The 26,200-nt window shown below is 38.8% G+C and overlaps 2 protein-coding genes and 1 long non-coding RNA gene across 5 annotated transcripts in view; 1 reads left to right on the top strand and 2 right to left on the bottom strand.

Annotated features, from left to right (window-relative positions):
• LOC126591744 (protein SHOOT GRAVITROPISM 6) overlaps positions 1-13,646 on the bottom strand; it is a 28,337-nt gene extending 14,691 nt beyond the window's left edge. For all 3 annotated transcript variants that reach the window (XM_050257427.1, XM_050257426.1, XM_050257428.1), the window contains exons 1-21: positions 13,486-13,646; positions 13,276-13,366; positions 13,097-13,151; positions 12,835-12,966; positions 12,677-12,748; positions 11,653-11,743; positions 11,433-11,528; positions 10,607-10,685; positions 10,427-10,490; positions 9,832-9,935; positions 9,526-9,631; positions 9,086-9,175; positions 8,826-8,903; positions 8,625-8,692; positions 8,441-8,540; positions 8,139-8,309; positions 7,859-7,948; positions 7,691-7,756; positions 7,390-7,488; positions 7,226-7,300; positions 6,906-6,965 (exon numbers count right to left, since the gene is read on the bottom strand). In XM_050257427.1, the coding sequence (XP_050113384.1) occupies positions 6,906-6,965; positions 7,226-7,300; positions 7,390-7,488; positions 7,691-7,756; positions 7,859-7,948; positions 8,139-8,309; positions 8,441-8,540; positions 8,625-8,692; positions 8,826-8,903; positions 9,086-9,175; positions 9,526-9,631; positions 9,832-9,935; positions 10,427-10,490; positions 10,607-10,685; positions 11,433-11,528; positions 11,653-11,743; positions 12,677-12,748; positions 12,835-12,966; positions 13,097-13,151; positions 13,276-13,366; positions 13,486-13,525 (1,827 nt within the window). In that variant the 5' untranslated portion in view covers positions 13,526-13,646. The remainder of the gene's footprint in view (positions 1-6,905; positions 6,966-7,225; positions 7,301-7,389; positions 7,489-7,690; positions 7,757-7,858; positions 7,949-8,138; positions 8,310-8,440; positions 8,541-8,624; positions 8,693-8,825; positions 8,904-9,085; positions 9,176-9,525; positions 9,632-9,831; positions 9,936-10,426; positions 10,491-10,606; positions 10,686-11,432; positions 11,529-11,652; positions 11,744-12,676; positions 12,749-12,834; positions 12,967-13,096; positions 13,152-13,275; positions 13,367-13,485) is intronic.
• On the bottom strand, positions 719-3,326 carry LOC126591748 (uncharacterized). The gene is made up of 2 exons (XR_007612495.1): positions 3,183-3,326; positions 719-2,486 (listed from the first exon to the last, which is right to left on the bottom strand). It is a non-coding gene; the product is annotated as an uncharacterized LOC126591748 (long non-coding RNA).
• Positions 13,647-17,237: 3,591 nt separating the features above from the next.
• LOC126591746 (expansin-A9-like) lies at positions 17,238-19,757 on the top strand. Its single transcript, XM_050257431.1, has 2 exons — positions 17,238-17,511; positions 18,753-19,757. The coding sequence occupies exons 1-2, from the start codon at positions 17,277-17,279 to the stop codon at positions 19,379-19,381; spliced, it is 864 nt and encodes a 287-aa protein (XP_050113388.1). The 5' UTR covers positions 17,238-17,276; the 3' UTR covers positions 19,382-19,757.
• The last annotated feature ends 6,443 nt before the right edge of the window (positions 19,758-26,200 follow it).

Below are 26,200 nucleotides of genomic sequence, written 5' to 3' on the forward strand. Positions count from 1 at the left end.
TTTTCTTGTACTTGAGTCAAAAGAATACAACAACAACAACAACAACAACAAAGCCTTTTCCCACTAAGTGGGGTCGGCTATATGAATCCTAGAACGCCATTGCGCTCGGTTTTGTGTCATGCCCTCCGTTAGATCCAAGTACTCTAAGTCTTTTCTTAGAGTCTCTTCCAAAGTTTTCCTAAGTCTTCCTCTACCCCTTCGGCCCTGAACCTCTGTCCCGTAGTCACATCTTCGAACCGGAGCGTCAGTCGGCCTTCTTTGCACATGTCCAAATCACCAGAGCCGATTTTCTCTCATCTTTCCTACAATTTCGGCTACTCCTACTTTACCTCGGATATCCTCATTCCCAATCTTATCCTTTCTCGTGTGCCCACACATCCCACGAAGCATCCTCATCTCCGCTACACCCATTTTGTGTACGTGTTGATGCTTCACCACCCAACATTCTCTGCCATACAACATCGCTGGCCTTATTGCCGTCCTATAAAATTTTCCCTTGAGCTTCAGTGGCCTACGACGGTCACACAACACGCCGGATGCACTCTTTCCATCCAGCTCGTATTCTATGGTTGAGATCTCCATCTAATTCTCCGTTCTCTTGCAAGATAGATCCTAGGTAACGAAAACGGTCGCTTTTTGTGATCTTCGCTAGATTGCTCCGGTCATTAGTGTGGATAAGTATATAAATGGATAGAGATAGGAAAGCAAACACAAGATGTACGTGGTTCACCCAGATTGGCTACGCCCACGGAATAGAAGAGTTCTCATTAATTGTGAAGGGTTTACACAAGTACATAGGTTCAAGCTCTCCTTTAGTGAGTACGAGTGAATGATTTAGTACAAATGACATTAGGAAATATTGTGGGATAATGATCTCGTAATCACGAAACTTCTAAGTATCGGAGTGTGGTGTCGTCTTGACTTGCCTTATCTGTCTCATAGGTAGATGTGGCATCTTCTCTGGAAGTACTCTTCCTCCATCCAGGGGTGGTATCTTTAACTGGTGGAGATGCACAAGGTAATGTATCAATTTCACTTGAAGCTTACTTGTAGTTTCAGGCTTGGTCAAGCGCGATACAAACCATGTAGTAGGAGTCCCCCAAGTCGCCGAGCTAGGGGGTCTGCTGAAAGAGGTGACAGACAAGGTAAGCAATCAGAGCTCCGACTGATTGTTCACCTTCTCCCCATCTTGCAGCAGCATGAAGGATAAAGAGAAGAAAAATGAGAAGAGATGATATGAGATACTTTTGCTTTTGAAGAAGTAACTTTCCACAGGCTTATTCTTGAACTGAGCTGGAGGGTTTTCTGGTTTCCTCCAGAGTATAAGGCCGACTGAAGAATTTGAGGGTCAAAACAAGTCCATCAAATCTAGAGTACGTTCCACCCTGCTGATATGGGATACTTTTGCTTTTGACAGAGTAATGGATGTATCGGCACGTGTGCTGTTACGCTTGTCTCCACATGCTTCCTTGTATCCTTCGCACTTGCCCTATCTGTTCCTCAAGCAGATGCGGAATCTTCCCTGGAAACATAAGATGATGAAGATGAGTACTCGAGAGCAATGCCAGGTAAGTAATCAGGTAAGGGGTTCCAAGCAGTCAATTCCTGGCTGGAAGCTTGATTCCAAGTACTGACTGATTGCTCTCTTTCTCCTTGTCTTGCAGGTAAAAACAAGGCCAAAAGAAAAAACAGGGAAAAAGCATGATATGAGATACTCTTGCTTTTAACCCTGATGATATGAGATATTCTTGCTCTAGTATAGCTTGTTTGCAGAGGTATTATCGGGGGGAAAGAAAGCTGAATATTTCGAAAGGCTTTGTTGGGAGTGCCCTCTCAGATATGATGAAGGGTTGAGCATTTTTGCAGGTCTGCCTGTCCGTTGGGGATGGAGGTCGACATATATAGGAGTCTCCCTAACAACAAGTAGTAATGCTATTCCTTTACCCTGCTTGGTCATAGCACGGTAGTGGGAGCTGCCAGTTTCACATGTTTTAACTCTGTCAGAGCACTTTGAAAAAGTGGTCTGTGGTATCTGGCTCTCGAGATTCGGAGAACGATGCCTCTTCGATTTTTGAGAAAGCAATCATGCTGGGGGTCTGACTCTCGAGATTCGGAGAGCAGTGTCTCTTCGATTTTTGAGGAAGTAATCATGTTGGGAGTCTGGCTCTCGAGATTCGGAAGGCGGTGCCTCTTCGATTTTGGAGCAAGCAATCTTGTTGGGAGTGTTGTCTCGAATGTGAGTAAAGGTTGGACATGTTTGCTAGTCTACCTTGCCACGAAGCACAAAGGTTGACACACAGGGACTTTCCAATTATCCAGCAATGGTACTGTTCCTTTACCCTCTCTTCGATTTTGAGAAAGTAGTCATGTTGGGAGTCTGGCTCTCGAGATTCGGAAGACGGTGCCTCTTCGATTTTGGAGCAAGCAATCTTGTTGGGACTGTTTTCTCGAATGTGAGTAAAGGTTGGGCATGTTTGCTAGTCTACCTTGCCACGAAGCACAGAGGTTGACACACAGGGACTTTCCAATTATCCAGCAGTGGTACTGTTCCTTTACCCTTGTGGGTAATAATATGGTAGCTAGACCTTCAAAATTTATGTGTCTAAACTTTGTTAGTGCTGTTTCTTTGCTATTCTTTTACCTTTCTTGGTCAGAGCGATGTAGTGGGAGCTGCAAGCTTCACGTGCTCAACTTTGGCAGAGAACTTTGGCAAAGTGATCTGTGGTACCCATGAGTTATTGTTGCGTGTGGGAAGTGGGTGATTGAACAGTAAGATTCATGTGCTTTCTACTTCACCAGAAGTCTTCGACAAAATGCCCATAATTTCTGCAAAGCTGAGTGTGCGTGTGACAGGTGCTGACAAGGCTAGAAAAGTAGGTGCCTCTTCGATTTCTGAGATCGGCCCTCGTGGTCTCTGAGCAGCCCAGCTTTTGAGAAAGCGAGCGCCTCTTCGATTGATTCGGAGAACGGTGCCTCACCGATTTTTGAGAAAGCAATCATGCTGGGGGTCTGGCTCTCGAGATTCGGGGAGCAGTGTCTCTTCGATTTTTGAGAAAGTAATCATGTTGGGAGAGTGGCTCTTGAGATTCGGAGGGTGGTGCCTCTTCGATTTTGGAGCAAGCAATCTTGTTGGGAGTGTTTTCTCGAATGTGAGTAAAGCTTGGGCATGTTTGCTAGTCTACCTTGCCACGAAGCACAGAGGTTGACACACAGGGACTTTCCAATTATCCAGCAATGGTACTGTTCCTTTACCCGCTCTTCGATTTTTAAGAAAGTAGTCATGTTAGGAGTCTGGCTCTTTAGATTCGGAGGACGGTGCCTCTTCGATTTTGGAGCAAGCAATCTTATTGGGAGTGTTTTCTCGAATGTGAGTAAAGGTTGGGCATGTTTGCTAGTCTACCTTGCCACGAAGCACAGAGGTTGACATACATGGACTTTCCAATTATCCAGCAGTGGTACTGTTCCTTTACCCTTGTGGGTAATAATATGGTAGCTAGACCTTCAAAATTTATGGGTCTAAACTTTGTTAGTGCTGTTTCTTTGCTATTCTTTTACCCTTCTTGGTCAGAGCGATGTAGTGGGAGCTGCAAGCTTCACGTGCTCAACTTTGGCAGAGAACTTTGGCAAAGTTATCTGTGGTACCCATGAGCTATTGTTGCGTGTGGGAAGTGGGTGATTGAACAGTAAGATTCATGTGTTTTCTACTTCCCCAGAAGTCTTTGACAGAATGCCCATAATTTCCGCAAAGCTGAGTGTGCGTGTGACAGGTGCTGACAAGGCTGGAAAAGTAGGTGCCTCTTCGATTTCTGAGATCGGCCCTCGTGGTCTCTAGGGAGCCCAGCTTTTGAGAAAGCGAGCGCCTCTTCGATTTCTGAGCAGGCGCCTCTTTGATTTCTGAAGCTCCGTCGAGTGCAGATTTTTATAGAGGCTGGCATTAAGTTCCAAAGCACACTTGAATCTCCACCAGTAGAAGCTTCATTCTTGCACTTCTAATATCTTGATTTGTCCGACCTCTTCTCTCTTCAACACCTTTGAAAATGTCTGGCCCCTCCGATCGTCGTTTTGACTTGAACCTTGTTGAAGAGGCAGCCCCGCCTTCTCCAGACAACATATGGCGCCCATCCTTCGTCTCCCAAACTGGTCCTCTTACCGTTGGGGATTCCGTGATGAAGAATGATATGACCGCTGCGGTGGTGGCCAGGAACCTTCTCACTCCCAAAGATAACAGACTACTTTCCAAACGGTCTGATGAGTTAGCTGTTAAGGATTCGCTGGCTCTCAGTGTTCAGTGTGCAGGTTCTGTGTCTAATATGGCCCAACGCCTATTTGCTCGAACCCGCCAAGTTGAATCATTGGCGGCTGAAGTGATGAGTCTCAAACAGGAGATTAGAGGGCTCAAGCATGAGAATAAACAGTTGCACCGGCTCGCACATGACTATGCTACAAACATGAAGAGGAAGCTTGACCAGATGAAGGAAACTGATGGTCAGGTTTTACTTGATCATCAGAGATTTGTGGGTTTGTTCCAAAGGCATTTATTGCCTTCGTCTTCTGGGGCTGTACCGCGTAATGAAGCTCCAAATGATCAACCTCTGATGCCTCCTCCTCCTAGGGTTCTGTCCAGTACTGAGGCTCCAAATGATCACCCTTCGGTGCCTTCTCTTTCTGGGGCTCTACCGACTGCTGAGACTTCTCCTAAGCAACCTTTGTGAAGGCTCCCTCTTGTGTGTTTATTTTGACTCATGTATATGTACATATTTGTAGCTTATCGGGGATATCAATAAATAAGCTTTCCTTCATTTCAACGTATTGTGTTAAATACACCAAAGCCTTCTTCGCTAAGTTCTTTGAATTTTCTTTTGTTGAAGCTTGTATGTTGAAGCTTTCTGAGTGGAGCATGTAGGTTGGGGTAGTGTTCCCTTAATTTCCCGAGTGAGGAAAACTTCTTGGTTGGAGACTTGGAAAATCCAAGTCACTGAGTGGGATCGGCTATATGAATCTTAGAACGCCATTGTGCTCGATCCTGTGTCATGTCCTTCGTTAGATCCAAGTACTCTAAGTCTTTTCTTAGAGTCTCTTCCAAAGTTTTCCTAGGTCTTCCTCTACCCCTTCGGCCCTGAACCTCTGTCCCATAGTCGCATCTTCTAATCGGAGCGTCAGTAGGCCTTCTTTGCACATGTCCAAACCACCGTAACCGATTTTCTCTCATCTTTCCTTCAATTTCGGCTACTCCTACTTTACCCCGGATATCCTCATTCCTAATCTTATCCTTTCTCGTGTGCCCACACATCCAACGAAGCATCCTCATCTCCGCTACACCCATTTTGTGTACGTGTTGATGTTTCACCGCCCAACATTCTGTGCCATACAGCATCGCCGGCCTTATTGCCGTCCTATAAAATTTTCCCTTGAGCTTCAGTGGCATACGGCGGTCACACAACACGCCGGATGCACTCTTCCACTTCATCCATCCAGCTTGTATTCTATGGTTGAGATCTCCATCTAATTCTCCGTTCTTTTGCAAGATAGATCCTAGGTAACGAAAACGGTCGCTCTTTGGTATTTCTTGATCTCCGATCCTCACCCCTAACTCGTTTTGGCCTCCATTTGCACTGAACTTGCACTCCATATATTCTGTCTTTGATCGGCTTAGGCGAAGACCTTTAGATTCCAACACTTCTCTCCAAAGGTTAAGCTTTGCATTTACCCCTTCCTGAGTTTCATCTATCAACACTATATCGTCTGCGAAAAGCATACACCAAGGAATATCATCTTGAATATGTCCTGTTAACTCATCCATTACCAACGCAAAAAGGTAAGGACTTAAGGATGAGCCTTGATGTAATCCTACAGTTATGGGAAAGCTTTCGGTTTGTCCTTCATGAGTTCTTACGGCAGTCTTTGCTCCTTCATACATATCCTTTATAGCTTGGATATATGCTACTCGTACTCCTTTCTTCTCTAAAATCCTCCAAAGAATGTCTCTTGGGACCCTATCATACGCTTTTTCCAAATCTATAAAGACCATGTGTAAATCCTTTTTCCCATCTCTATATCTTTCCATCAATCTTCGTAAGAGATAGATTGCCTCCATGGTTGAGCGCCCTGGCATGAACCCGAATTGGTTGTCCGAAACCCGTGTCTCTTGCCTCAATCTATGCTCAATGACTCTCTCCCAGAGCTTCATTGTATGACTCATTAGCTTAATACCCCTATAGTTCATGCAATTTTGTACGTCGCCCTTATTCTTGTAGATAGGCACCAAAGTGCTCGTTCGCCACTCATTTGGCATCTTCTTCGTTTTCAAAATCCTATTGAAAAGGTCAGTGAGCCATGTTATACCTGTCTCTCCCAAAACTTTCCACACTTCGATTGGTATATCGTCTGGGCCTATTGCTTTTCTATGCTTCATCTTCTTCAAAGCTACAACCACTTCTTCCTTCCGGATTCGACGATAAAAGGAGTAGTTTCTACACTCTTCTGAGTTACTCAGTCAAAAGAATACAACAACGAAAATTAAACACTTCAGAGTGAAACATTTTACCAATTATTTTGACAGGAAACAAAAATTTGAAAATCTTAACAAAAACAGGAAAGAGAAGTCCATCAGGAATATAACAGAAACACCTCTACCTCCAACAGAAAAAGTACAAAAGCAAAAAAGATCATGAAACAAACTAAAAAGGGAACAGGGAACTCTGCAAAAGAAGTTTCATAAGACAAATCATATCATAATCTGGTACTGCTTTTTCTTTTGTTTCAAAACATTTTGTTGCATGGCTATTTAATAAACCAATTAAGTTTTGAAGATATGAATTTACTTATAACCCAATTATAAAATATTCCAGCTCTAACAAGCTCTAACTTAATTAAGTACTGAAATTTTTAGCTGTATAATGATATACCTCATCTTGCCAAAACAAGGTGATATTTTTTGGAAAGAGAGGCGCCAGATGACAAAGAACCTGCAATGCAATAAATGAAAACAAATATTTCGTCATTGAGAATTACAAACTATCTCAGAATAAGATGAATAATCCCCAGATCATAAGCAATATCATCTGATTAATATCTTGTTTCTTTGAAAAGAAAGAGAACAAACAACATAATGAAATTCCTCCACTTCCAAACCTTCTAATTTTATTTAAGAAAATAATAATCAACAGCATAAGTAAAGCTCATTTCCAGGCTAAAACCACTCTAAAAGGGAATAAGATATACATACTGTCAAAATCTGACTCGCCCGCTGCTCCCTTGCTAAAGGATCATGCAAAAGCACCACCAAACGAACAAAAAGCTCCTTAAAACACAATTAAAACAAGGGTTTCAGGATCAATTTTTTGTACTGCACAAGGAAAAGTCTAAATCTAGATTTAGAAGGAATTCTACCTCTGGATTTGGCAAATCAGCACGAGCTTTGCATTCAGAGAGCATGATATCACTATTAGATGCTCTATTCCTGCACAATTCTGAGATGCATCTGCAAACCTGTAGCAAGCAGCCACTGTTCAATGCATTGGGACAAATTATACAAAATGCATTCAATAAATCACAAATCCACCAGGACAAAAGAAAAAAAAAAAAAACGAAAAATTGCATTCGAAATAAAACAGCCGAAATTTGGGCATGTAAATAACTTCCCTAAGCAAAAGGAATGTATAATAATATAAGGATGTAAAGGATGTCCTACCATAGCAACTGCACCAGTATAAGCCTGGGGAATAATCATCTTTAACAGAAAAGGCCAAAGTATATGCTGCAGACAAAGATATGTCAAACAGTTTTTTCTAATTTACATATGTGTACACAAAAATCCCTTTACAAGCTCAAAAAATGTACATTTGTCAATTTGGCATACCTCCATTTCAGGGATCGTAATAGTCAGCAGAAGAAGGCCCTTTTCACAGATTGCCCTCAACTCTGTCGGACAAATTGTCCCAATCTTCACCTTAAGAACAAGAAGCTAGTATTAATGCTTAGAGCATTTGGGAGGCAATAAAAATTACTTTTGTGGAATCTCCCCCACAAACATTAAGATTTCACCAACTTTAAAATCAAAATATAAATTTCTTTTGTTGTAGTAAAATAAGATCAGTAGCAGCATTAGAACTCCCAAATAAATAAAATCAGATGCGAACCTCTGATCTCTTGTATTGGAAAGGTATATAGGGGTTGCCTGATGCATCCTTTGACCTCTCAAAATCACTTCTATCCTTATCTGTTAAAGCACAGTGACGCACAAGATATTCTACAAACAGCTCCCCGGATGGACCAATTAAGTAACAATGAGAAGCCATAACGACTATTAACTACACCAAAGAAAATGCAATCCAACATTAGGACATAGGAAAAGCAAGAGTGTTCTACTGAATGTTTAGAAGAAAATAGAAAACAGAGAAAGGTACCTAGGGGTTAACAACTATAAGTTCATACGACATACCTCTGAAAGTGCCTTTTGGACACCTAAATTTTGCTCATCTATCAAGAACTGTACAGCTTCAACAAGAAAAGGCCGTTTACTGTGCCAAGCTTCAGACAACCTCCAAATAAAATCATAAGAATGTTAGATCATGTAAGAGAATCAAAATATTAATTACCAAAAAAACAACAAAAGGTCAAAAAACCTTGGTAAGAGATGTTTTAGAACACATAGTGCACCAAACGTCAAGGGTTCTTCCTTCAATCTGCATTTCTAGTAGCAAAAAATAAAAAAGAAAAGAGACTATTATATTTTGAAAACTAATACATAAAATCAAAACCAGCTTCACATTTACTATAGATAAACACTTAGTAGTAAGAAGAAACATTATGGAAAGGATACATACATTTATAAGGAAGACAAATAAATCCTCAGGGTATACCAAGCCAATTGTCAGGAAGCAACGCTGAACTTCGTTGTAAGTCTGCCCAGAATGGAAACAACTCAAACATTGAGAAAAAGTAGAATACCAAATTAACAATTGAGTGCTGAAACGGTTAGCCATCAACATCTGCATACAACTACAGAATCTCTATGGGCAAAGTCCATGAAGCAAAAGGCAGGAACTTGTGTTATTTGAACAAAAAATAAGGAACACATTTTAACCTTCAGTCCAACTGAGAAATCTGAGTGTTCTTTGTTGTCATTATTGATGCAAACCACTGGCAGGAGTGTTGATAAAATAATTGTAAGCTCCTGAAAACCACCATGAGTACAAAACAACACAGAATAAACAATACTAGCATCGGAAAGAATATTAGTAGTATTCCGAAAGTAACGAAAGGTAATTCGGCCTATAGTGAATAATATGGCCATACTGATGGCAGATTAGATGTTTCATTCCTTTAAAATTGTTCACAAGGTTGAATAGGAAAAAAAGCAGCAGTTATTAAAGATTAAAACCATCAACAAGCTCAACTTTTCTGTGCAAGAACAATGTCTAAAACTTCAGCACCAACAAACGAACAACAACAACAACAACAACAAAGCCTTTTCCAACAAACTAAATTAGAAAAAAAAAAAGAAGACAATATGTTTTTCATTACCTCAAAATCAAGTAAAGGAGGACCACTTTCTGACAGTATAGAAGCATTTAAGAGATTGTGAAGACTGCATGTTGCCAAAAAGGTAATATCTTGATCTCTTTTATACCTGGTCGACGGGATAAAGAAAAAGCTACAAACGTTACTGACATGTAAAAAATTTAGTGAAGGTGTGTATATCCATGTATGCCTTTGAAAATATACAAGTGCAATACGGGTTTAGGAACTATATTATCAAAGACTTGTCTACAGAACATTTATTTATAGTGCAGGAGCAGGAAGTACTGTTTCATGATAAATCATTCTTACAATTCCAATATCGTGGGGACAAGTCTGGGTAAAGCCGCCTTTAATTGTGCCCGGGTAATAAGGCCAACCATCTGTCCTAATGCATCTACAGATGACATGCGAACCTATTCAAGAAAGAGTTTATTAAATTTATAGAAACCAGATTCCAATGCCATTAGTTCTCATGTCTATAAAAAAGAAAAAGTGTAAAGTATTACACATCCAGCAAGAGAGAGAGAGAGAGAGAGAGAGAGAATCAGAAACAAGGAATACACGACACTCATTACGTAGGAGTGTTACACTTCACCTAAGCATACAGTTGGGAAGAGAAAAATATACCTTTAGGAAAACTCCTCACAAATTTATGCCTAACTAAGCATAGAAACATGATTCATCTTAAAGAAAATAGAAGGCAATTAAAACAATGAGGCACCATTAGAGTGAAATAAGAAAGAAGACTAAAATGTGTTTCCCAAAATGAAGTATTTGACTGAGTTTAACTTTATAGTAATAACAACTACCAAGATGTAGTTGCAATTAAAGGTTGTGGGAAAACAAAATCACCATGGAAAATAGAAATTACAATAAGAAATAGAAACAACAATATTTTTCAAACCTTTAGATCTCGTGAAGCAGCCCAAACTTTCAATAAAAGCTCAAAAACAGAATTCAGAAATGACCTGCACTCAATGATATTCATTCATTAAGACAAGAAGTATAAAATAGGCATAGGAATAAGAAAAGAACCAGGACTGAAGAAACTGTAATGCTAAGAACAACTAATAGTTTATCTCACATGATGTCACCATCCAAAGGTGAATGCGAAGGGATATCCAGGCTATTCTGCCAAACAGCCTGACACCAGCACTTAATAGCTGAAAAGAACAGGAAAGATGGTAAACATCGTTAGCAAACTTATTGAGTAAATTAGTATAGTATATTTTATTGAACCTGTGTCAAAAAATGAGGGAAGAGAGAGAGAGAGAGAGAGAGAGAGAGAGAGAGAGAAAGAGACAGAGACAGAGACAGAGACAGAGAGGTAAAAATATGTGCCTAATTGCAACCTCAAAACAAAACCATTTTACACATGAAGACACACAGATAGTTGAGAGTTTATCCACATTTAAAAATGGAAGCATTGCCAGTATTTTAAAAGATCTTGGGCATCTCTATTGCCAATTGGTTTTTGGTTGAATACTCTAATCCTATCATGGAAGTGTGTGGTAATTAACAAGTGACGAATGGCCAGAATTTCTCTGGAGACACTATTAATACAAACTTCCATAACCTTCTCAGGTCACTCTGAAATGTCAAATGAACAAATGTGTTAAGGGTTTGATTTGGTTAATTAATGTGGCAGCCAACACACAAACCTATTTTCCTTTGTTCTTGATTTTAGATGAAAGTATGAAAGAACCAGCCTTTAAAGTTTGTAAGTTATACAGTGTGTTTTGATACAAACTTTCCTATGCAACTTTGACCGTGTTTGCTACAGCATTTAACAAATAGTTCCACAGTCTACCAAATAATCAAAACCTATTGACTCCAATTTCACTTCACAATATTAGACGCAAAGATCAATTGAACAAGAAGGGAAAGAGGTCAATAACAATTCAGCATACCATTAGCAAAAATAGGCCGATGGGCATCTCGTACATTTCCAAGAATAGGTAGAACCCGTGAAAGCACACCTTTCAATCGTGGGGTGAACTGCAATGCTTTAATAAAATTAAAGCAAAAAAGGTATGGCACATTTTAGTTTAATCCAAAATATAAAACCAAGTAACATATGGGATCCCAAGGTGGAAGAGAAGCACAAAGAAAGGAAAGTTTAACACTAACCATCAGCATGAGCAAAGTCTGCTAGTATCTGAACCATAGCTGGTAAAGCTGAGTTTGGCCCAGGCAAATGAAGAAAAATTTCTTCCATCATCTGCCAAATCAAGAAAAGAAAAGAAAAACCAAGTTAAAGAAGAGTTAATTAAGAATATCATGGAGAACTGGGAAGGAGCAAGGTAGGGAGGACGGGTAGAGGGAGAGGTAGTTTGTATGTGAAATCATAGTATAAGTGTAAATAGTCCATTTCTGCTAAAGATTGGGGTTGGCCCAACATCCCACAATCCAAAGAAAAGGGATGTGATCAGTCAAACAGAAATATGTGCTAATAAAATATTACATTATCAGCTTTAGGCAGAATTACTGAATGCTTCTCAATTATTTAAAAAATGGAAAAAGCCTGACAAAGCCCCACCTTAAACAATAAACAATACTGTAGATTTGGTTAATGCAAGAACTTTCTAAGAATATTGAGATGGCTTGCCCTAAACGGTAAACATCCAGGATCATTTAAGTCTGGGAAGACAATTATATTCAAAATGCAGAGGCAGTCAACCCTAACTAAGCCTCTTGTTATTTCTTTGCAAGGTCATTTTCTCCTTAAAAAACTGTGGAGCAAACAGCAAAAAGTATCCATACAAACCATTTTTACCACTTTATAGCTAAAATTGAAATTTTTACAAAAAAATAATTGCTAAATCCGTATCTTATATGTGTATCACATGGCATTCCAATGTTAGATTTTAGTTACTATGGTGAGTGACAACCAAGATTATGGAGAAGCCATTTTTCTCATTGTACAATCTAAGCCTGAAAGGGGGCTTTGTAGATAAGTAGCTTGGCAATCAAGTCATGCATGATATTTCTGATTAAAACACAATGTCACCTCTCACGGGCACTTGAAAGAAAAAAAGAGAATATACTACTATTTTTCAGTTTATCCTAAGAGGTGTTGTAATAAAAAAGAAAGATAATCGGTTCTAAGATGTAAATGAAAACGTAAAGTTTGTTGTAAAACTACAAAACTTACTAGGTCTGGCAAATGTCTGCCGATTGAAACAAGAACGGCTGACGCAGCTCTTTGCCAGTCCGCATTGAGCTCCTAAATCAAAGAGAACAATTCAATCATGCAAGTAGTTCTACTATGAGATCAACAGAGCATCATCAGGATGAAGAACACAAAAGTACCTTCGAGGATATGATTTCGGCCGTTGCAATCTTAGCAAGCTTAGCCATGAAAGGAGGGTCGACATCATCCTTGTCCAAGGCTCGAACACCATATGCCATTACTTGGAAAACCCCAGCCATGTTACCAAAACGCTGAAACAAACATACAAAAGAAACCGAACAAAAACCCAAATCTCACTACACATTCAAATTGATAAAAATATAAAAACAAACCATAACAAATGCAATTCCAAAAAAATAGACACAAAGGACTGAACTTTACCCGACGCCCTCCTCGCGATATTGCCGAGCAACAATCAAGCACTAGAAGAGGGTTTCTGCAAAATATCAATTGCAGTTCAATATATATCAGTGTACACATATAAACTCAACATACATACATATATATATATATATATAGAGAGAGAGAGAGAGAGAGAGAGAGAGATAGAGAGAGAGTACAGGGTAGCAACGTCCTTGAGGGAGGCAATGGAGGCCTCCCTGACGATGGGAGATTCATCAGCAAGTAACGAAACCAAAACTTGAACAGCCTCTGAGATCAGAGCTCACCAAACAGTCAAAATTACAATATCAGAGAGTCTCAATTCGGAGAAAAATTAAATAAAATATTAAAATTTAATATTTGATTGTTCAATTGGCAACTGAAAGTACCTGGAGCGGGAATTGAACTTCCAGAGCTCGAAGACGCCATTGAAGAAGCAGAAGAAGAAGGGAAAAAAAGAGGGATGGATGTTCGGGAAGAATACACACACAGTTTTAGAGCCTGCGGCAATTTTATTTCCCCCAGAAATTTTTCAACGGTAAACGGTAAATTGTTTTGCCGCACCAGATCTAAACTCCAATCGGTGACGCTTTTCGTTACGTGAAACGGAAGCTGTGGGCTTTTTTTTAACTCAATCGTCGACGTAAACGAGCCCAATGGTATGTGTGTGTGTATAACAAAGGAGGCCCACATTTGCAAACTGAATCTAACTCCAAAGAATTTGATAGATCAAGCAAGCACATTAACGGAACAATATTTAACAAGCGTTTGTGAGTGGCTGAAAATAAAATATTTACCATTTTTTCTTGCAACTATCTAAATGCAATTTATTCAAACAGTACATTTTTCTAAAAAGTCAGTAGCTTTTAGGTAAAGTTTTCAGCACATATCTGCCATAACTTTTGGCATGATTCTACCGAAGTAGTGTTTCAGCAAGTGCTTACAGAAATTCTTTAAACATTAGTAGATACCAAAGGAAAAAAAAACCTCCACCTTTTCGGGAGCTTTAACGAAAAACCACATTTTTACACTAAAAAGTCAATCCTAGCACTATTCACTTTACCATTTATTTTGCCATTTTTCGTTAAAACTTAAAGTTTTCAAACTCTTTTCATTAGTTTTCCCCACATTTTCGGTAGATCTACATAACTATGCTCGCTTTTTAATAAACATCTGTTGGACATTTAATAATGTTATTTTAGCATTAAATTTATTAATTGAATGGGAATTAGAAGTGGTGCATTTTGGTGAAAGATATGTCAATCCTAAAATGAAATTCAAATGAAAAGTTGCAAATTTTGACTTATGAATAGTTACATACTTTTCAAAGAGACGTCTCAACTTTTATAAATAGGAAAGCTCTCCTATAGTCGTCGATTCACTTTTTCGTCATTTGCATAATCATACATGTAGCGCACTACATATTAGAGTGTCGCATTGAGTCTATATGATAAAATATTCAACACAATCATGGTTCATTGGAGCCTTATAATTTGGAATGCTACTGTTACAAGGATGTGGTCATTTTATCCTGTAAGACAAGTCATAAGCATCGTAGTGTGGTGTAAACTTGTTTTAAGAACAAAATATCGAACATTTACCTTGACCAAATAAGGTGTTTCAAACCCAATTCTCTTAACATTGTTTATTATTGTTTGAAGCAATGCCGAAGACATGGCAGTACAAGTAGGAGCGGCTGCCCCTTTGGTCGTTGGAAAACCCCATGAAGAGCAAGGAATCCACCTCTCTGAACCAACACCGAAGGTATTTGACGAAATGCTTGAATGAAATTCAAGTCTATTGTCATTGTTGTGCTGCGTTGCTGCACTGCGCTTTGCAAGGTTGCAGCCAATGTTTCAACCTGTGGTGGAGGTGCTTCAATGGATTATTGGTTATCACAACCAAGATAATCTAGATGAAGCAAATAGGTTATTCAACGAACTACAAACTTTTGGTTTGTGTTTCATCTTTTTTTGATGAGATTTATATTGAGAATTACAATTGAGTTATCACAAGAATTACAAAAGAAAGACCAAGACATTGTGAAAGCAATGGTGTTAGTGGAATGCAAACAAAGACTACAATCCATAAAAGATGATGACTTTGAGGATTTGTTTCATGATGTATAAACGTTTTATGCAGAAAATGATATTAATGTTTCTAACATGGAATATTTCTATTTCGCACCCAAAAAATCAAATCATAAAGCTCCAAGACTTGCAAACGTCAATTATTATCGTGTGGCCCTCTATTTTCAAGTCATTGATATGCATCTAAAAAAATTGAATGGTCACTTCAATGAGGTGAACTCCGACTTACTTCTGTGTATGGATGTTTGAGTTTGGTCCACAAATTTGCATCTTTTGACAAAAAAAGAAAAAAGAAAAAGTTCATTTTGCCAAATTTTATCCTTAAGATGATTGTGTGGATTTCATGAATCTTCCAATTCAACTTGACAATTATAATCATGATGTGAAGATGCATAGTGAGTTTTTATCATTGAAAAAAATTATTGATCTTTGAAAAGAATTGGGAAGATCAAGAGGAGTGAAAGCTACAAGTATGTGTATAAGCTTTTTAATTGGCTTTTGGGGTTGTCAGTTTCAATATTGTGAAAACACCAATGTATAACAAAATGAGAGATAAATAGTTGAGTCGTAGCATGTTGTTTACATTGAGAGATATGTTTCTGCTTTTACTAATAAAAAGCATATTATGCGGCTTTTCATGACATAAAATCTCACCGACCACAATTGTTACTTCTTTTTATTGATAAATTATTAACAACATTAATATTATCTACTGTCTAAAAGGATTTGGTTGTCTAAATTTTTGTGGGGCATTTTACCCTTTTGCCCCCTCCCCCAAAAAATAATCATGGCTTCATCACAGGTTCGTAGGCATTAAATTGTTATTTATTTGCTTGAATTTTCCTTAATTTAGATGTGATAATATAATATTTAGATCCCTACTAGCAGTTGAGCCTGCGCGATGCCGCGGGTTTCAAAATTGTGTTAAATGTGCGGAATATATTAAAATCTATTCACATTCATATCAAAATCAATTTATATCCTTACGTTCAATAAAAAGCAAAAGATGAGTGTTTGTAGAAATGTAAAGTTTAGATCTACTGGGACAAATTTAAATGACCTTGTCAACTGCTGCTTGTAAGGTAACATGATCTTCTCATTCATTAGGTCTCATCATGTGGAAAATTAAAAGTAGATACAAACCTGCTATAACGAAAAATAGACGAAACTAAGTCAAAATGTATGTATGCATGAGAGAAGCTTATTGACCGAAAAACCAAACTAATGACCCTAAACAATTTGACATGGAAAAAAAAAACAAAATAAAACATAACTTAAACTTTTCCCTGAAAACCTTGGATAGCTTGAAATGTTACCCTTATTCATTCTTCACTCTCCTATTATCCTACACGTTATCGGTGCGGTATACTGACGGGTACAACTTCAGGTATATATCGGGCTATGGTTGGCGAGACCACCGCGAAGGTTGGGACCCCTATTGGATCTTGGTGGAGATTGGATCTTGATGGAGAGAGGCTAACTACGACGTTCCTGACTGATGGACCCAATTTCGCTCAAGGTTGAATGAAAGGACCTGCGAGGACAAAGACAAACAAAGGATCGCGAAGCCGAGCCCGGGGAGGGTCGGTTAATCAGATCTGCTGCCATGCTTTTACAATGATTTAGCAGCTTAATTTTATCTTTCTGTTATGTTTTGTTTACGGTGGATGATGATTTCGGTCACATTGATGACCGATAAGTTCAATGGCTGGATCAGACAACCCATCTCACCGCCGGATGGGTTCCACTGGAAGTCCTTGGGGCGAAAACTAGAGAAATGATGCGATTATACCACAAGTTCAGGAAGCTAAATAGAAACTTTCACATGATCTTTGCTGAATTTGTTAATTTATAGAAATTACTATATCTTCGTATCAACTAATTATTATCTTTGTTAAATTTTAGGAGCATTGTAACCACCCTAATCACTTACATCCTTCCAAATTCAAGTTAACTGAAATAACCGCAAGGTTGCAAAATAGACATGCCTAAATTCTAGAACCATATAAATCCTTGCAGCACAAGAATCTACAGCAAACCAAATTATTAGTTGAAAATAAAAATTTCTACACACCGATACACAAATAGATATGGCATATGAAGTGCCCTTGCAGGCCCTCTTAGGGTTAGTGACATTGATTTTTCTTCCTCCGGTGGCTGATGTTGTCCATGCAAGCACTGCATGGAGACTTGCAACTAAATTATTGGAGGACGATGGACATGACATTCATACGGTTGCCCGCACCCACAACCGGCCAAGGTTCGGTGGTGGCCCTTGGAAGCATGCTCATGCCACATTCTATGAAGGCGGCCCGGGAACCTTTGGTATGAATTAATGCTACTTCTATATTGTTCATTAACAAGCTTCTAGGGTTCAATGACCATCTTCCGGCGAATTTAAAAAAAAAAGAAGAAAGACCTTGTTTAAAGGGATCGATTATGTACCAACTAGGTCTTACCTAGTGGTTTTTTTTTTCTTCTTACCAGTCAATGTTTTAAAAAAACTAGCATTGACTAGCCTAGATGGCTTTTTGGGTGACTATATAAAGAAACACCTATATACGTCCACCAGGAATGGGCTATAAACTAAATTAGGCGTTGGGAGACAGCACCTAAGCACTTGAGGTGTTGTTAAAGCGCCACCTAGGTGTTTGATTTTTTTTATTTATTTTAAAACAACCCAAACCCAAATCGATATAGTTTTTGGGCAGGGTTTTTAAAAACGAAAACTCTTCTATCTTCTCCCACCTTTCTTTACTTCAAAATTTCAAGTCTCAAGCCAACTGTGCCAACCTTCAATCTCACCCGGCAACCTTCCACAAGTTCACAACAAATTTGTAATTTTAAATTTAAGGTTAGAGTTTCTCTCCTACATCAAGGTTAATGAAAAATTAATAATTTATGCTCCTACCTAGGCGAGGTAATCCATGAAGTCCTTGACTTCACCTTCGTCTTTTAAAACATTGTTCCCAATGTTAGAAAACATTTATAAGTTTGAATCCCACTTCCTATTGATGATAAATTAAAATCTAGAGAGAAATTTCAATCACAACATCTTGGTTCTCAAACAATAGACATGAGACCACATTTCAAATCGCGGCCATATTTCAGCCAAAACGCAAAGTTAGACAAGCATTTATATTTACAACTCGATCCCAATTTGATTATGTATTAAAGATGTGATCAGTTGCTTGTAGTGAGCTTTAAGAAAAAACAGATGTAAATATTTTCCATATTCGAAGCAAGCTGGATTCTGTAATTTTGCTTTTGATCCAGTACTCGCCGTCAAAACGATCTTGTATTTTATGCAGGCAGTAGAGATCAAGAATGGAACTTGCAGAGTTCAAATTCTTGCCTTCCAAAAATTCACGATAACAATGCACGACTCATTAAGACGAAAACTTCACAATGTCAATTTCATACGAGCCGTGGGACGCTCCTAGGACATACTACTTACGATCCAATCACATCATTACCACGAACTAGTCATTTTTTTTTCATCTCACTTGGTTGTTTGGAAATTAATTAGAACAAGATGGTAGTATTTTGATGATGAGTACGTGCAGGAGGAGCTTGTGGTTATGAGGATGTGATAAAAGAAGGGTATGGCCTGGACACAGCAGCGTTGAGCGAGGCTTTATTCAACAAAGGGCTGTCTTGTGGAGCATGCTATGAAATCAAATGCGTCGACAACCCTCAGTGGTGCAAGCCAGGACAGCCAACTCTCGCCGTCACAGCGACCAACAACTGCCCCCCCAATTGGAACCAGCCAAGTGACAATGGAGGGTGGTGCAACCCTCCACGTGAGCATTTTGATATAGCCAAACCTTCGTTCATCAAAATTGCCGAGTACAAGGCCGGCATTGTTCCGGTCATGTACCGCAGGGTTCCATGCCTGAAGAAAGGAGGAATTAAATTCACAATAACTGGGAATCCATATTTCAACCAAGTGTTGGTGTGGAATGTGGGAGGAGCTGGGGATGTGACCGGAATGCAAGTGAAGGGCAGCAAGAAGCTCAAATGGACAACGATGAAGAGGCTATGGGGTCAGAAGTGGGAAACGGACGCCAAGATGGTTGGCGAGTCATTAACCTTTCGAGTCAGAGCGAGTGATGGTAGATACTCAACCTCATGGCATGTTGCTCCAAGCAATTGGCAGTTTGGCCAAACCTTCGAAGGCAAGAATTTCAGGTAGAAATAAACTTGTAAATAATGTTAATGTTGTTTGATTTATGGGAAGTGATTTTCACATACCCTCTTTAGCTTTCCACACATTTTTCTTTATTTATAATTATTAAATTGAATAAATCAAACAAAATCAACATCCAGAATTAAACAGAAGTGTGTAAGAAGCTAAAAATAATGTGTGAAAATTATTTTCCTTATTTTTTATTATGTAAAATTGTAAATATTTGCTCTGTCGGAGATTTACCTCTCATCGTGTAAAAGAGAATGAAATGTTCCATGTATATAATATATATATATATATATATATATATATATATATATATATATATATTAACAAACTGTTCCATGTAAAGTATAATTTACCTATTGTTTTATATGGTCAACATTTCCCGGTTAAGGATAACTTTTCAATCTTGGCAAATTTGTGGTTTCGTGTTATAATATTTCTGATAGCGAGGTTTTTATATCCACAATAGTTTTCGGCAAAAGTTTCGTCATGACGGATGTGTGCAGTGAAATCCAAGGTTTCATAGAGAGGATAAGACAAAATTTCAAATTAAAATTGGTCTTGTGACATAGCAAAAGAAATATTGTGGAACAATAATGTTATTCTTCTTACCATCAAATTATCACAATATAACATGGGATGTGACAGGGGCACGTTAAAACCCTAACATCTTACACCACATTGTCATTACACTTAAAACCTAACCTCTTACACCACATTATTTTAAAAATAACATTATTACCATCAAACTTTCTTGTAATGTGTATCAATTAATTTTTTTAAAGTTAATAATTGAACTTTATTTTTCTCTGCACCTTTGGTGCTATTCTTACCATCAAACTTTCTTGTAATACGCTCATTAATTTAAAAAAAAATTATTTATTCTTCTAGACACACTTTATTGTTGGAGAACAAAATGATCACCCCCACATACCACTTAAAACCCTAACCTCTTACACCACATTGTCATTACCACTACCATTGTTGCCACCACCACCACACCACAATTGCACCATCATCACCACCACTACTGTACTTGCCACCAGTACCACCATAACCACAACTCCCACTATATCCTTGTCACCACCCCCATCATCACAACCATAAACACAACTGCCATCACAACCACAATTGCCACCATTGTCGTTGTCATTGCATTTACCACTATTGTTACCTCTGCAGCCCAACCACCACACCTCTTTATTGGCACCATCATCACAACCATTATTCTTGCCACCGTTGGCGTAGTCAGCGCCCACACTATCATGTCCATTTTTGTCATTATATACAATTGTATCACTTTTATATTAAAATTTGCCAAATCTTTTTCAATGTTCTAAAACGCGGTCTGGATGGCCTCCTAGGCACTGGGCGTCAAGCCACCACCGTGATTATTTCAAAAACGTTTAGTAAATCGACAAGGGTAAATGTGAGAGAGATATGTATTTCGTTTCACTACACTGCAAGGGTAACGAAAGAGAAACCGAGAGAGCGTGGGGAAAGAGAAAACGTGAGAGAGATATGTAGAAGGAATCAGAATAACAGTGCAATTGCAGAAAAAAAAAATCAAAACTTTGACTTGGAAGCCCATATTTCTTCGTCGGAGAGGATTTCTTCGTTGTGCTTGAGGAAATTGATTGGACTCATGATTAGGTTTTGGAAAATTATACAGAGCAAGAAGATGGAAATTAGGCGGAGACATGGGGAATTAGGCGAAGTAATCGAAAAAGAAGGGAAGGGAGAGGAAACGAGAAATTTAATTAGGTGGAGAAGATGGGAATCGGGTGGAGCAATCGAAGAAGAATGGAAGGGAGAGGAAACGAGAAACCCCAAAATAAGGGCCTTACCGATTTCCAATGTGTTAAAAGTCACTGCCCTCTATCAAAAGCCATCCTGACACACCCCGACCCGAATTAGGGCATGCTGGCCATCACGTGAGGCTGACGTAGCCACGTGCATAGTGTAGAAACAATAATGATAATAGAGAATACGAATAAATGAAAACCAACTCATGAGAGTACTAGTTAAGACAAGTGCTAGAATATGCGTGAATACACAATCAGAGTGTAAGTAGCCTAAATTCAGTCCAGAAAACAAGTACTAATTAAACGACACCCAAAGATGCCCTACATTTGTGATAGTCTATCAGAACCTCCAATCAATCCTCGTGAGCCACCAACGAACAAGCTCATCTAAAACCTGGAGGGGCGCAAAACAGAAAGTGTGAGTGGGTAAAAACAAAGCTTTTCAAAACTATTTCATTTATCAAGTGCTCTAACCCCTTGCCGTAAAACATTCATGCTTCACATATCCATATTCATAAGTATGCCATGCCAAAAATATAAAACAGAATAAGTAACTCAGGTGAAAATAAATTCATGGAAAATAACATATTAACTAGAACCCCTACAGAAGTCTGTACGGCTGAATTCATAGTTCATTAGTCAATCTAGCCGGAGTCATCGCAAGTGACCTATACGACACTACACTGCACACGAGTCGGAACCACTGTAAGGGTCTGTACGACAAGACTGGGTGTAATATAATTATGCTCAATGCTACGCTTTCATGATAGTTGTGCGATAAATCGCTAATCACTTACGAGTCGGAACCACCTATAATGGTATGTACGACAAGACTGTGCACCTAAATTGGATCCAATGTGAGCATATGGTGCGGGAGGTGACATCATAAACAGGCCTGTACCATATCTCTGACTAAATCACAATCACTCAGGGTGCAGGTTTATGAGCTCTCAATCACGTCTCACATTATCAATATCTCATATAACAAAACATACTCACCTGGTACTTACTTGAGCGTCCACAACACCAATTCATATTATGCATCATATACTAATTCATATGCTAAATATAAATTTATATGCAACATTTCAAAGCATACTTTCATTTAAACACATTTTATGGGAAAATATCAAGTATATAAATATATACTGAAAACCAAAAGCCCACTCACTGGTATGTTGAAGGGTCGTAGCCCCCGAGTCGCCCTTGACTGCGCTCGTCTTCGGGATAGGTCTCACCTATATGCGAAATAACTGAATAAACGTTATTTAAAGCACATAGACAAAACTATTAATAACTTCTCATACATTGCTTAAATTGGATGTTTGAATAAACCAACGTGATCTACACAACCTTACGAACATCCCTATATTTTGAGAAAAACTTTTTGACCACCAACGCTTTGCCACGCGCCAGAGGAGGCACGGCCCTACGCGCCCCCACGCGCGGCCAAACCTTAACTGAGGCCTAACAACCGTTAGGAATATTCTGTTAAATTTAAGGAATATTCCGTTAAAATCAACTCACACAGTTATTTTCCGTTAGGAATATTCCGTCGTCCCCTACCTTCGAACTTCAGCGACCGTTGTCGTCGCCGGAAACTGAAAAAATATATAAAACCTCATATCTCTCTCATTTATGCACCAAATCCCATGAAATCTTCACCAAAATGAAGCTTACAACATAAGGAACAAAACCTAACCACTTTTGGGACCTAAAATCCTCAAGAATTTGCCGAATATCCTTCGATAATCCGGCCAAACCTTGAACTCGTCGATCTCCACTTCCCAACGTCAAATTCTCTTGGTTTTTCTTCTTCGAGCCTCGTAAGGATTATCCAAAGCTCCCTAAGTCCTTAAAAATTCCTAAAAACCTCACAATTACGAGTGCATAACAGTGCATGAATTCGGCGGTTGTGGTTTCTCGAGAACACGAAGGTTTCTCGATCTAAAAAGGGTATGGATGAACTCAAAATCTTACAAGGAGTTCGAATATTACTTGGTTGACGTCGATCCGTGCACGAAGTGTGAGTTTGGTGTTCGTCCGTACGTTTTTTACGGAAATGGTAGGAAGGCTGAGAGAAGGAGAGAGAGAGAGAGTGCACAGGGGGTTTGGTGTGTGTGTGGTCCTCACTTGGTCACCAACCAAAACCAACAAAAGTAAACTTAGTCCTAATTAGGTCCAAACAATTAGGACTTAAGATAATTGGCCCATTTCACATACTCACAATCCAACGCTCAAGGGCAAAATCGATATTTCATGCCATCGATAAAAATAATTCGGGATGGGCTGTCACACATCCCCTCTATCAGATCGATTTCCAAGGCGTCAAAAGCACTGGGCTTATGAATTATATTTAAAAAAGTTACCTACTCCGTTATTAAACAAATATATTATATATTATTATCTACTAATTTTTTTTTTCAAATTATGTACTTAAAATTCTTTACATTACCTATATATCTCTCTTTTTTTTTTTTAAAAATAACGTGTTACATTACCTATATATCCTTACTGTTTTTTAAATATTGAACTTGTTGGATGGATGTACTTTATATATTCTTCTACTTCTATTTTGCATTTATCATTCTTCTATTATTCATACAAGTATATTTTTTTAAGTGTAGATAGACATTTATTTACAAGATATATAATAAATTTACATAAATCTGCCTAGGCCGCCTAGGCACCCGCCTAGACCCCACCTAGCCGCCTAGGCGTCTAGGCGCTAAGCCCCTACCCACCTCCTAACTAGCACCTAAAGTTTTTTAGAACCTTGGAACTTGAAGCCATTGTACAAAATAGCTCGGACTATAAACCAAAATATGAATAAGTTGGGACTCTAACCCAAAACATGAATAAGTTGGGATTCTAACCCAATACATGAATAAGTTGGGAATCTAACCCTAAATAATAGTTAAGTTTGAAATTTAACGTACGTCATGACAATAATGTATATACGGTCGTACGAGTAAGGCGCTAGATGTGAGTACATGCCTACGAAATAGTGTATAAGATCATAATCCAAAACGATTACCAAATACAAGATCATGCCTAGTAGTGAAAGCAGTATCTCAAAGAATCGTTTTTATAAAAAATCATCAGCTAAATCATGTTTCCAACAGTAAACCAAGTATAGGAATGATCATAATCATAATCATATTTAAAATCATTTATATAGATTTGTATATAATGAAAACCATTTTTGAAATCAAATTTCCACTCACCTCCAGCTAGCTCTCGCTTGATAGCCTGGTCTTTACCAATCTTGGTTAACTTTGTATCTAGACTGAATCATAATAATATCACGTCATGAATTCGGAGACCTGATACACCATTTAATTTCATTTAATCTTATGGTTGCATCTAATTTTCAAGTTAAACTGCTTACGTACTTTGTGAACGGATAAAGCCAATTGTAGCTCACCTTCTATAAGAGAATTTCAACGTAAGCTACTTGCGTTATTCCCAAAACGAAATGAAATGACAATGGGAAGAATCTGCCCTTTTTCTTTGCACTTCCTTTCCGTTATCGTAAAGCATCTGCATACACTCAATTCCCACATAGAAGTTCATATTTTCAAAATCCACAACAACAATAAATCTGCCAACTATTTAAAATTAACTAACAACTTCCAACGTCACTTGACAAAAATCACAGCCAAGGAAAATAATTCTTAAAATTAACGGGTTTAGGGTTTTTCTCCGATTTTTATCTCAACGTCTCCAATCCACACTACACCTTAGCTGCTCTAGCCTGCGACTTCCTCTGCGTTTTCACTATGAACAAAGGTCTCTCACATACAACTCAAAATTCGAATTAAAAGGCTTGACTCTCAAACTTTTCAAAAAAATGGAAACTTGGAATTTGGAATATCCAGTTAGATATTCTGGAAGCCCATCAAGAGAGGAGTAATTTTCCCTCTTGAGTCGAGCCCCAAATTCGGAGAGATTGGCCGGAATAGGCAAAAAATAGCTGGGAACCATCGAATTTCAAGGCTCCAATCTCTGCGTACGCTTTGTTTCAACGTGTAGGTATGATGTCAAATCTAAGAGGGCTCCGATATGAATCAGAGAGCCTCTGATGTTGCGTTATTTCATTGTATAGCCTAAACCCCAATCCCTCTATCTAAAACACACCAAAAAGAAGTGATGTCTGCCAGGAAAATAAAAGGATAACCAGGAAATAAAAAAAATTAAAATTAAAATTAAAAACCAAGGATTAGAAAAAAGATAGGGAGTTACAAACCGTTTCCGATAAGAACAACTCCTACAAATTTGGTTCCCTTATAGGTTAATTATTGTATAGCCTAATCCAACACATCCTCTTCTCCTTCTCAAAATTCAAAAATCAAAACCCATAAATAGATGCACCCTAGTCAATTGATCATTAATCAAAGATATAAAATGGCTACACGAGTCTGTTCTCGCCTCAAACAGTGCCGAAAAGTTGACATCATAGCTATCATCGTCTGTATCCCTATCTACGTGCTGGGAATCCTGTATTTCCACGACCAATATAAGTTGACTCCCGTAGAGCCCTATTTACGGCTCGACTCTTCCACCGTGTGCAAACTCAAGTCGAGTGGCTCCGAGTTAACCGCCACGTGGGACATGACGGTCGTCGCGGTGAACCCTAATCGCGTGCTTGCCATCTCCTTCGACAGCCTGCAAGTCACCATCTCGTACAAAACGGACACCGGCGACAAAGGCAGAGACGTCTTGCTCACAACGAAGCCGGTGCCTCCTCCTCCTTCGCCTTTAAATACAGAAACCTCGACCGCTCACAGCTTCAAGATCGAAACGGTGTCCGCTTACGTAGGCGATTACGTGGCCAATCAAATCTCCGAAGGGAGAGCTCGTGGATCGGTGAAATTCGTGTTTGGCATGCTAGGTTATTATAGGTACGTCAACACTTCGCGGTGGTATTTGACTAGGCGTAGCTTAGAGTTTGGGGTGTTCTGTAGCTGGGTCGAGTTCGGGTTTTCACCGGGTAATTGGACCGGGACATTGA

The sequence above is a fragment of the Malus sylvestris genome, chromosome 12 (assembly GCF_916048215.2).
Source record: "Malus sylvestris chromosome 12, drMalSylv7.2, whole genome shotgun sequence".
Classification (NCBI taxonomy): domain Eukaryota; kingdom Viridiplantae; phylum Streptophyta; class Magnoliopsida; order Rosales; family Rosaceae; genus Malus; species Malus sylvestris.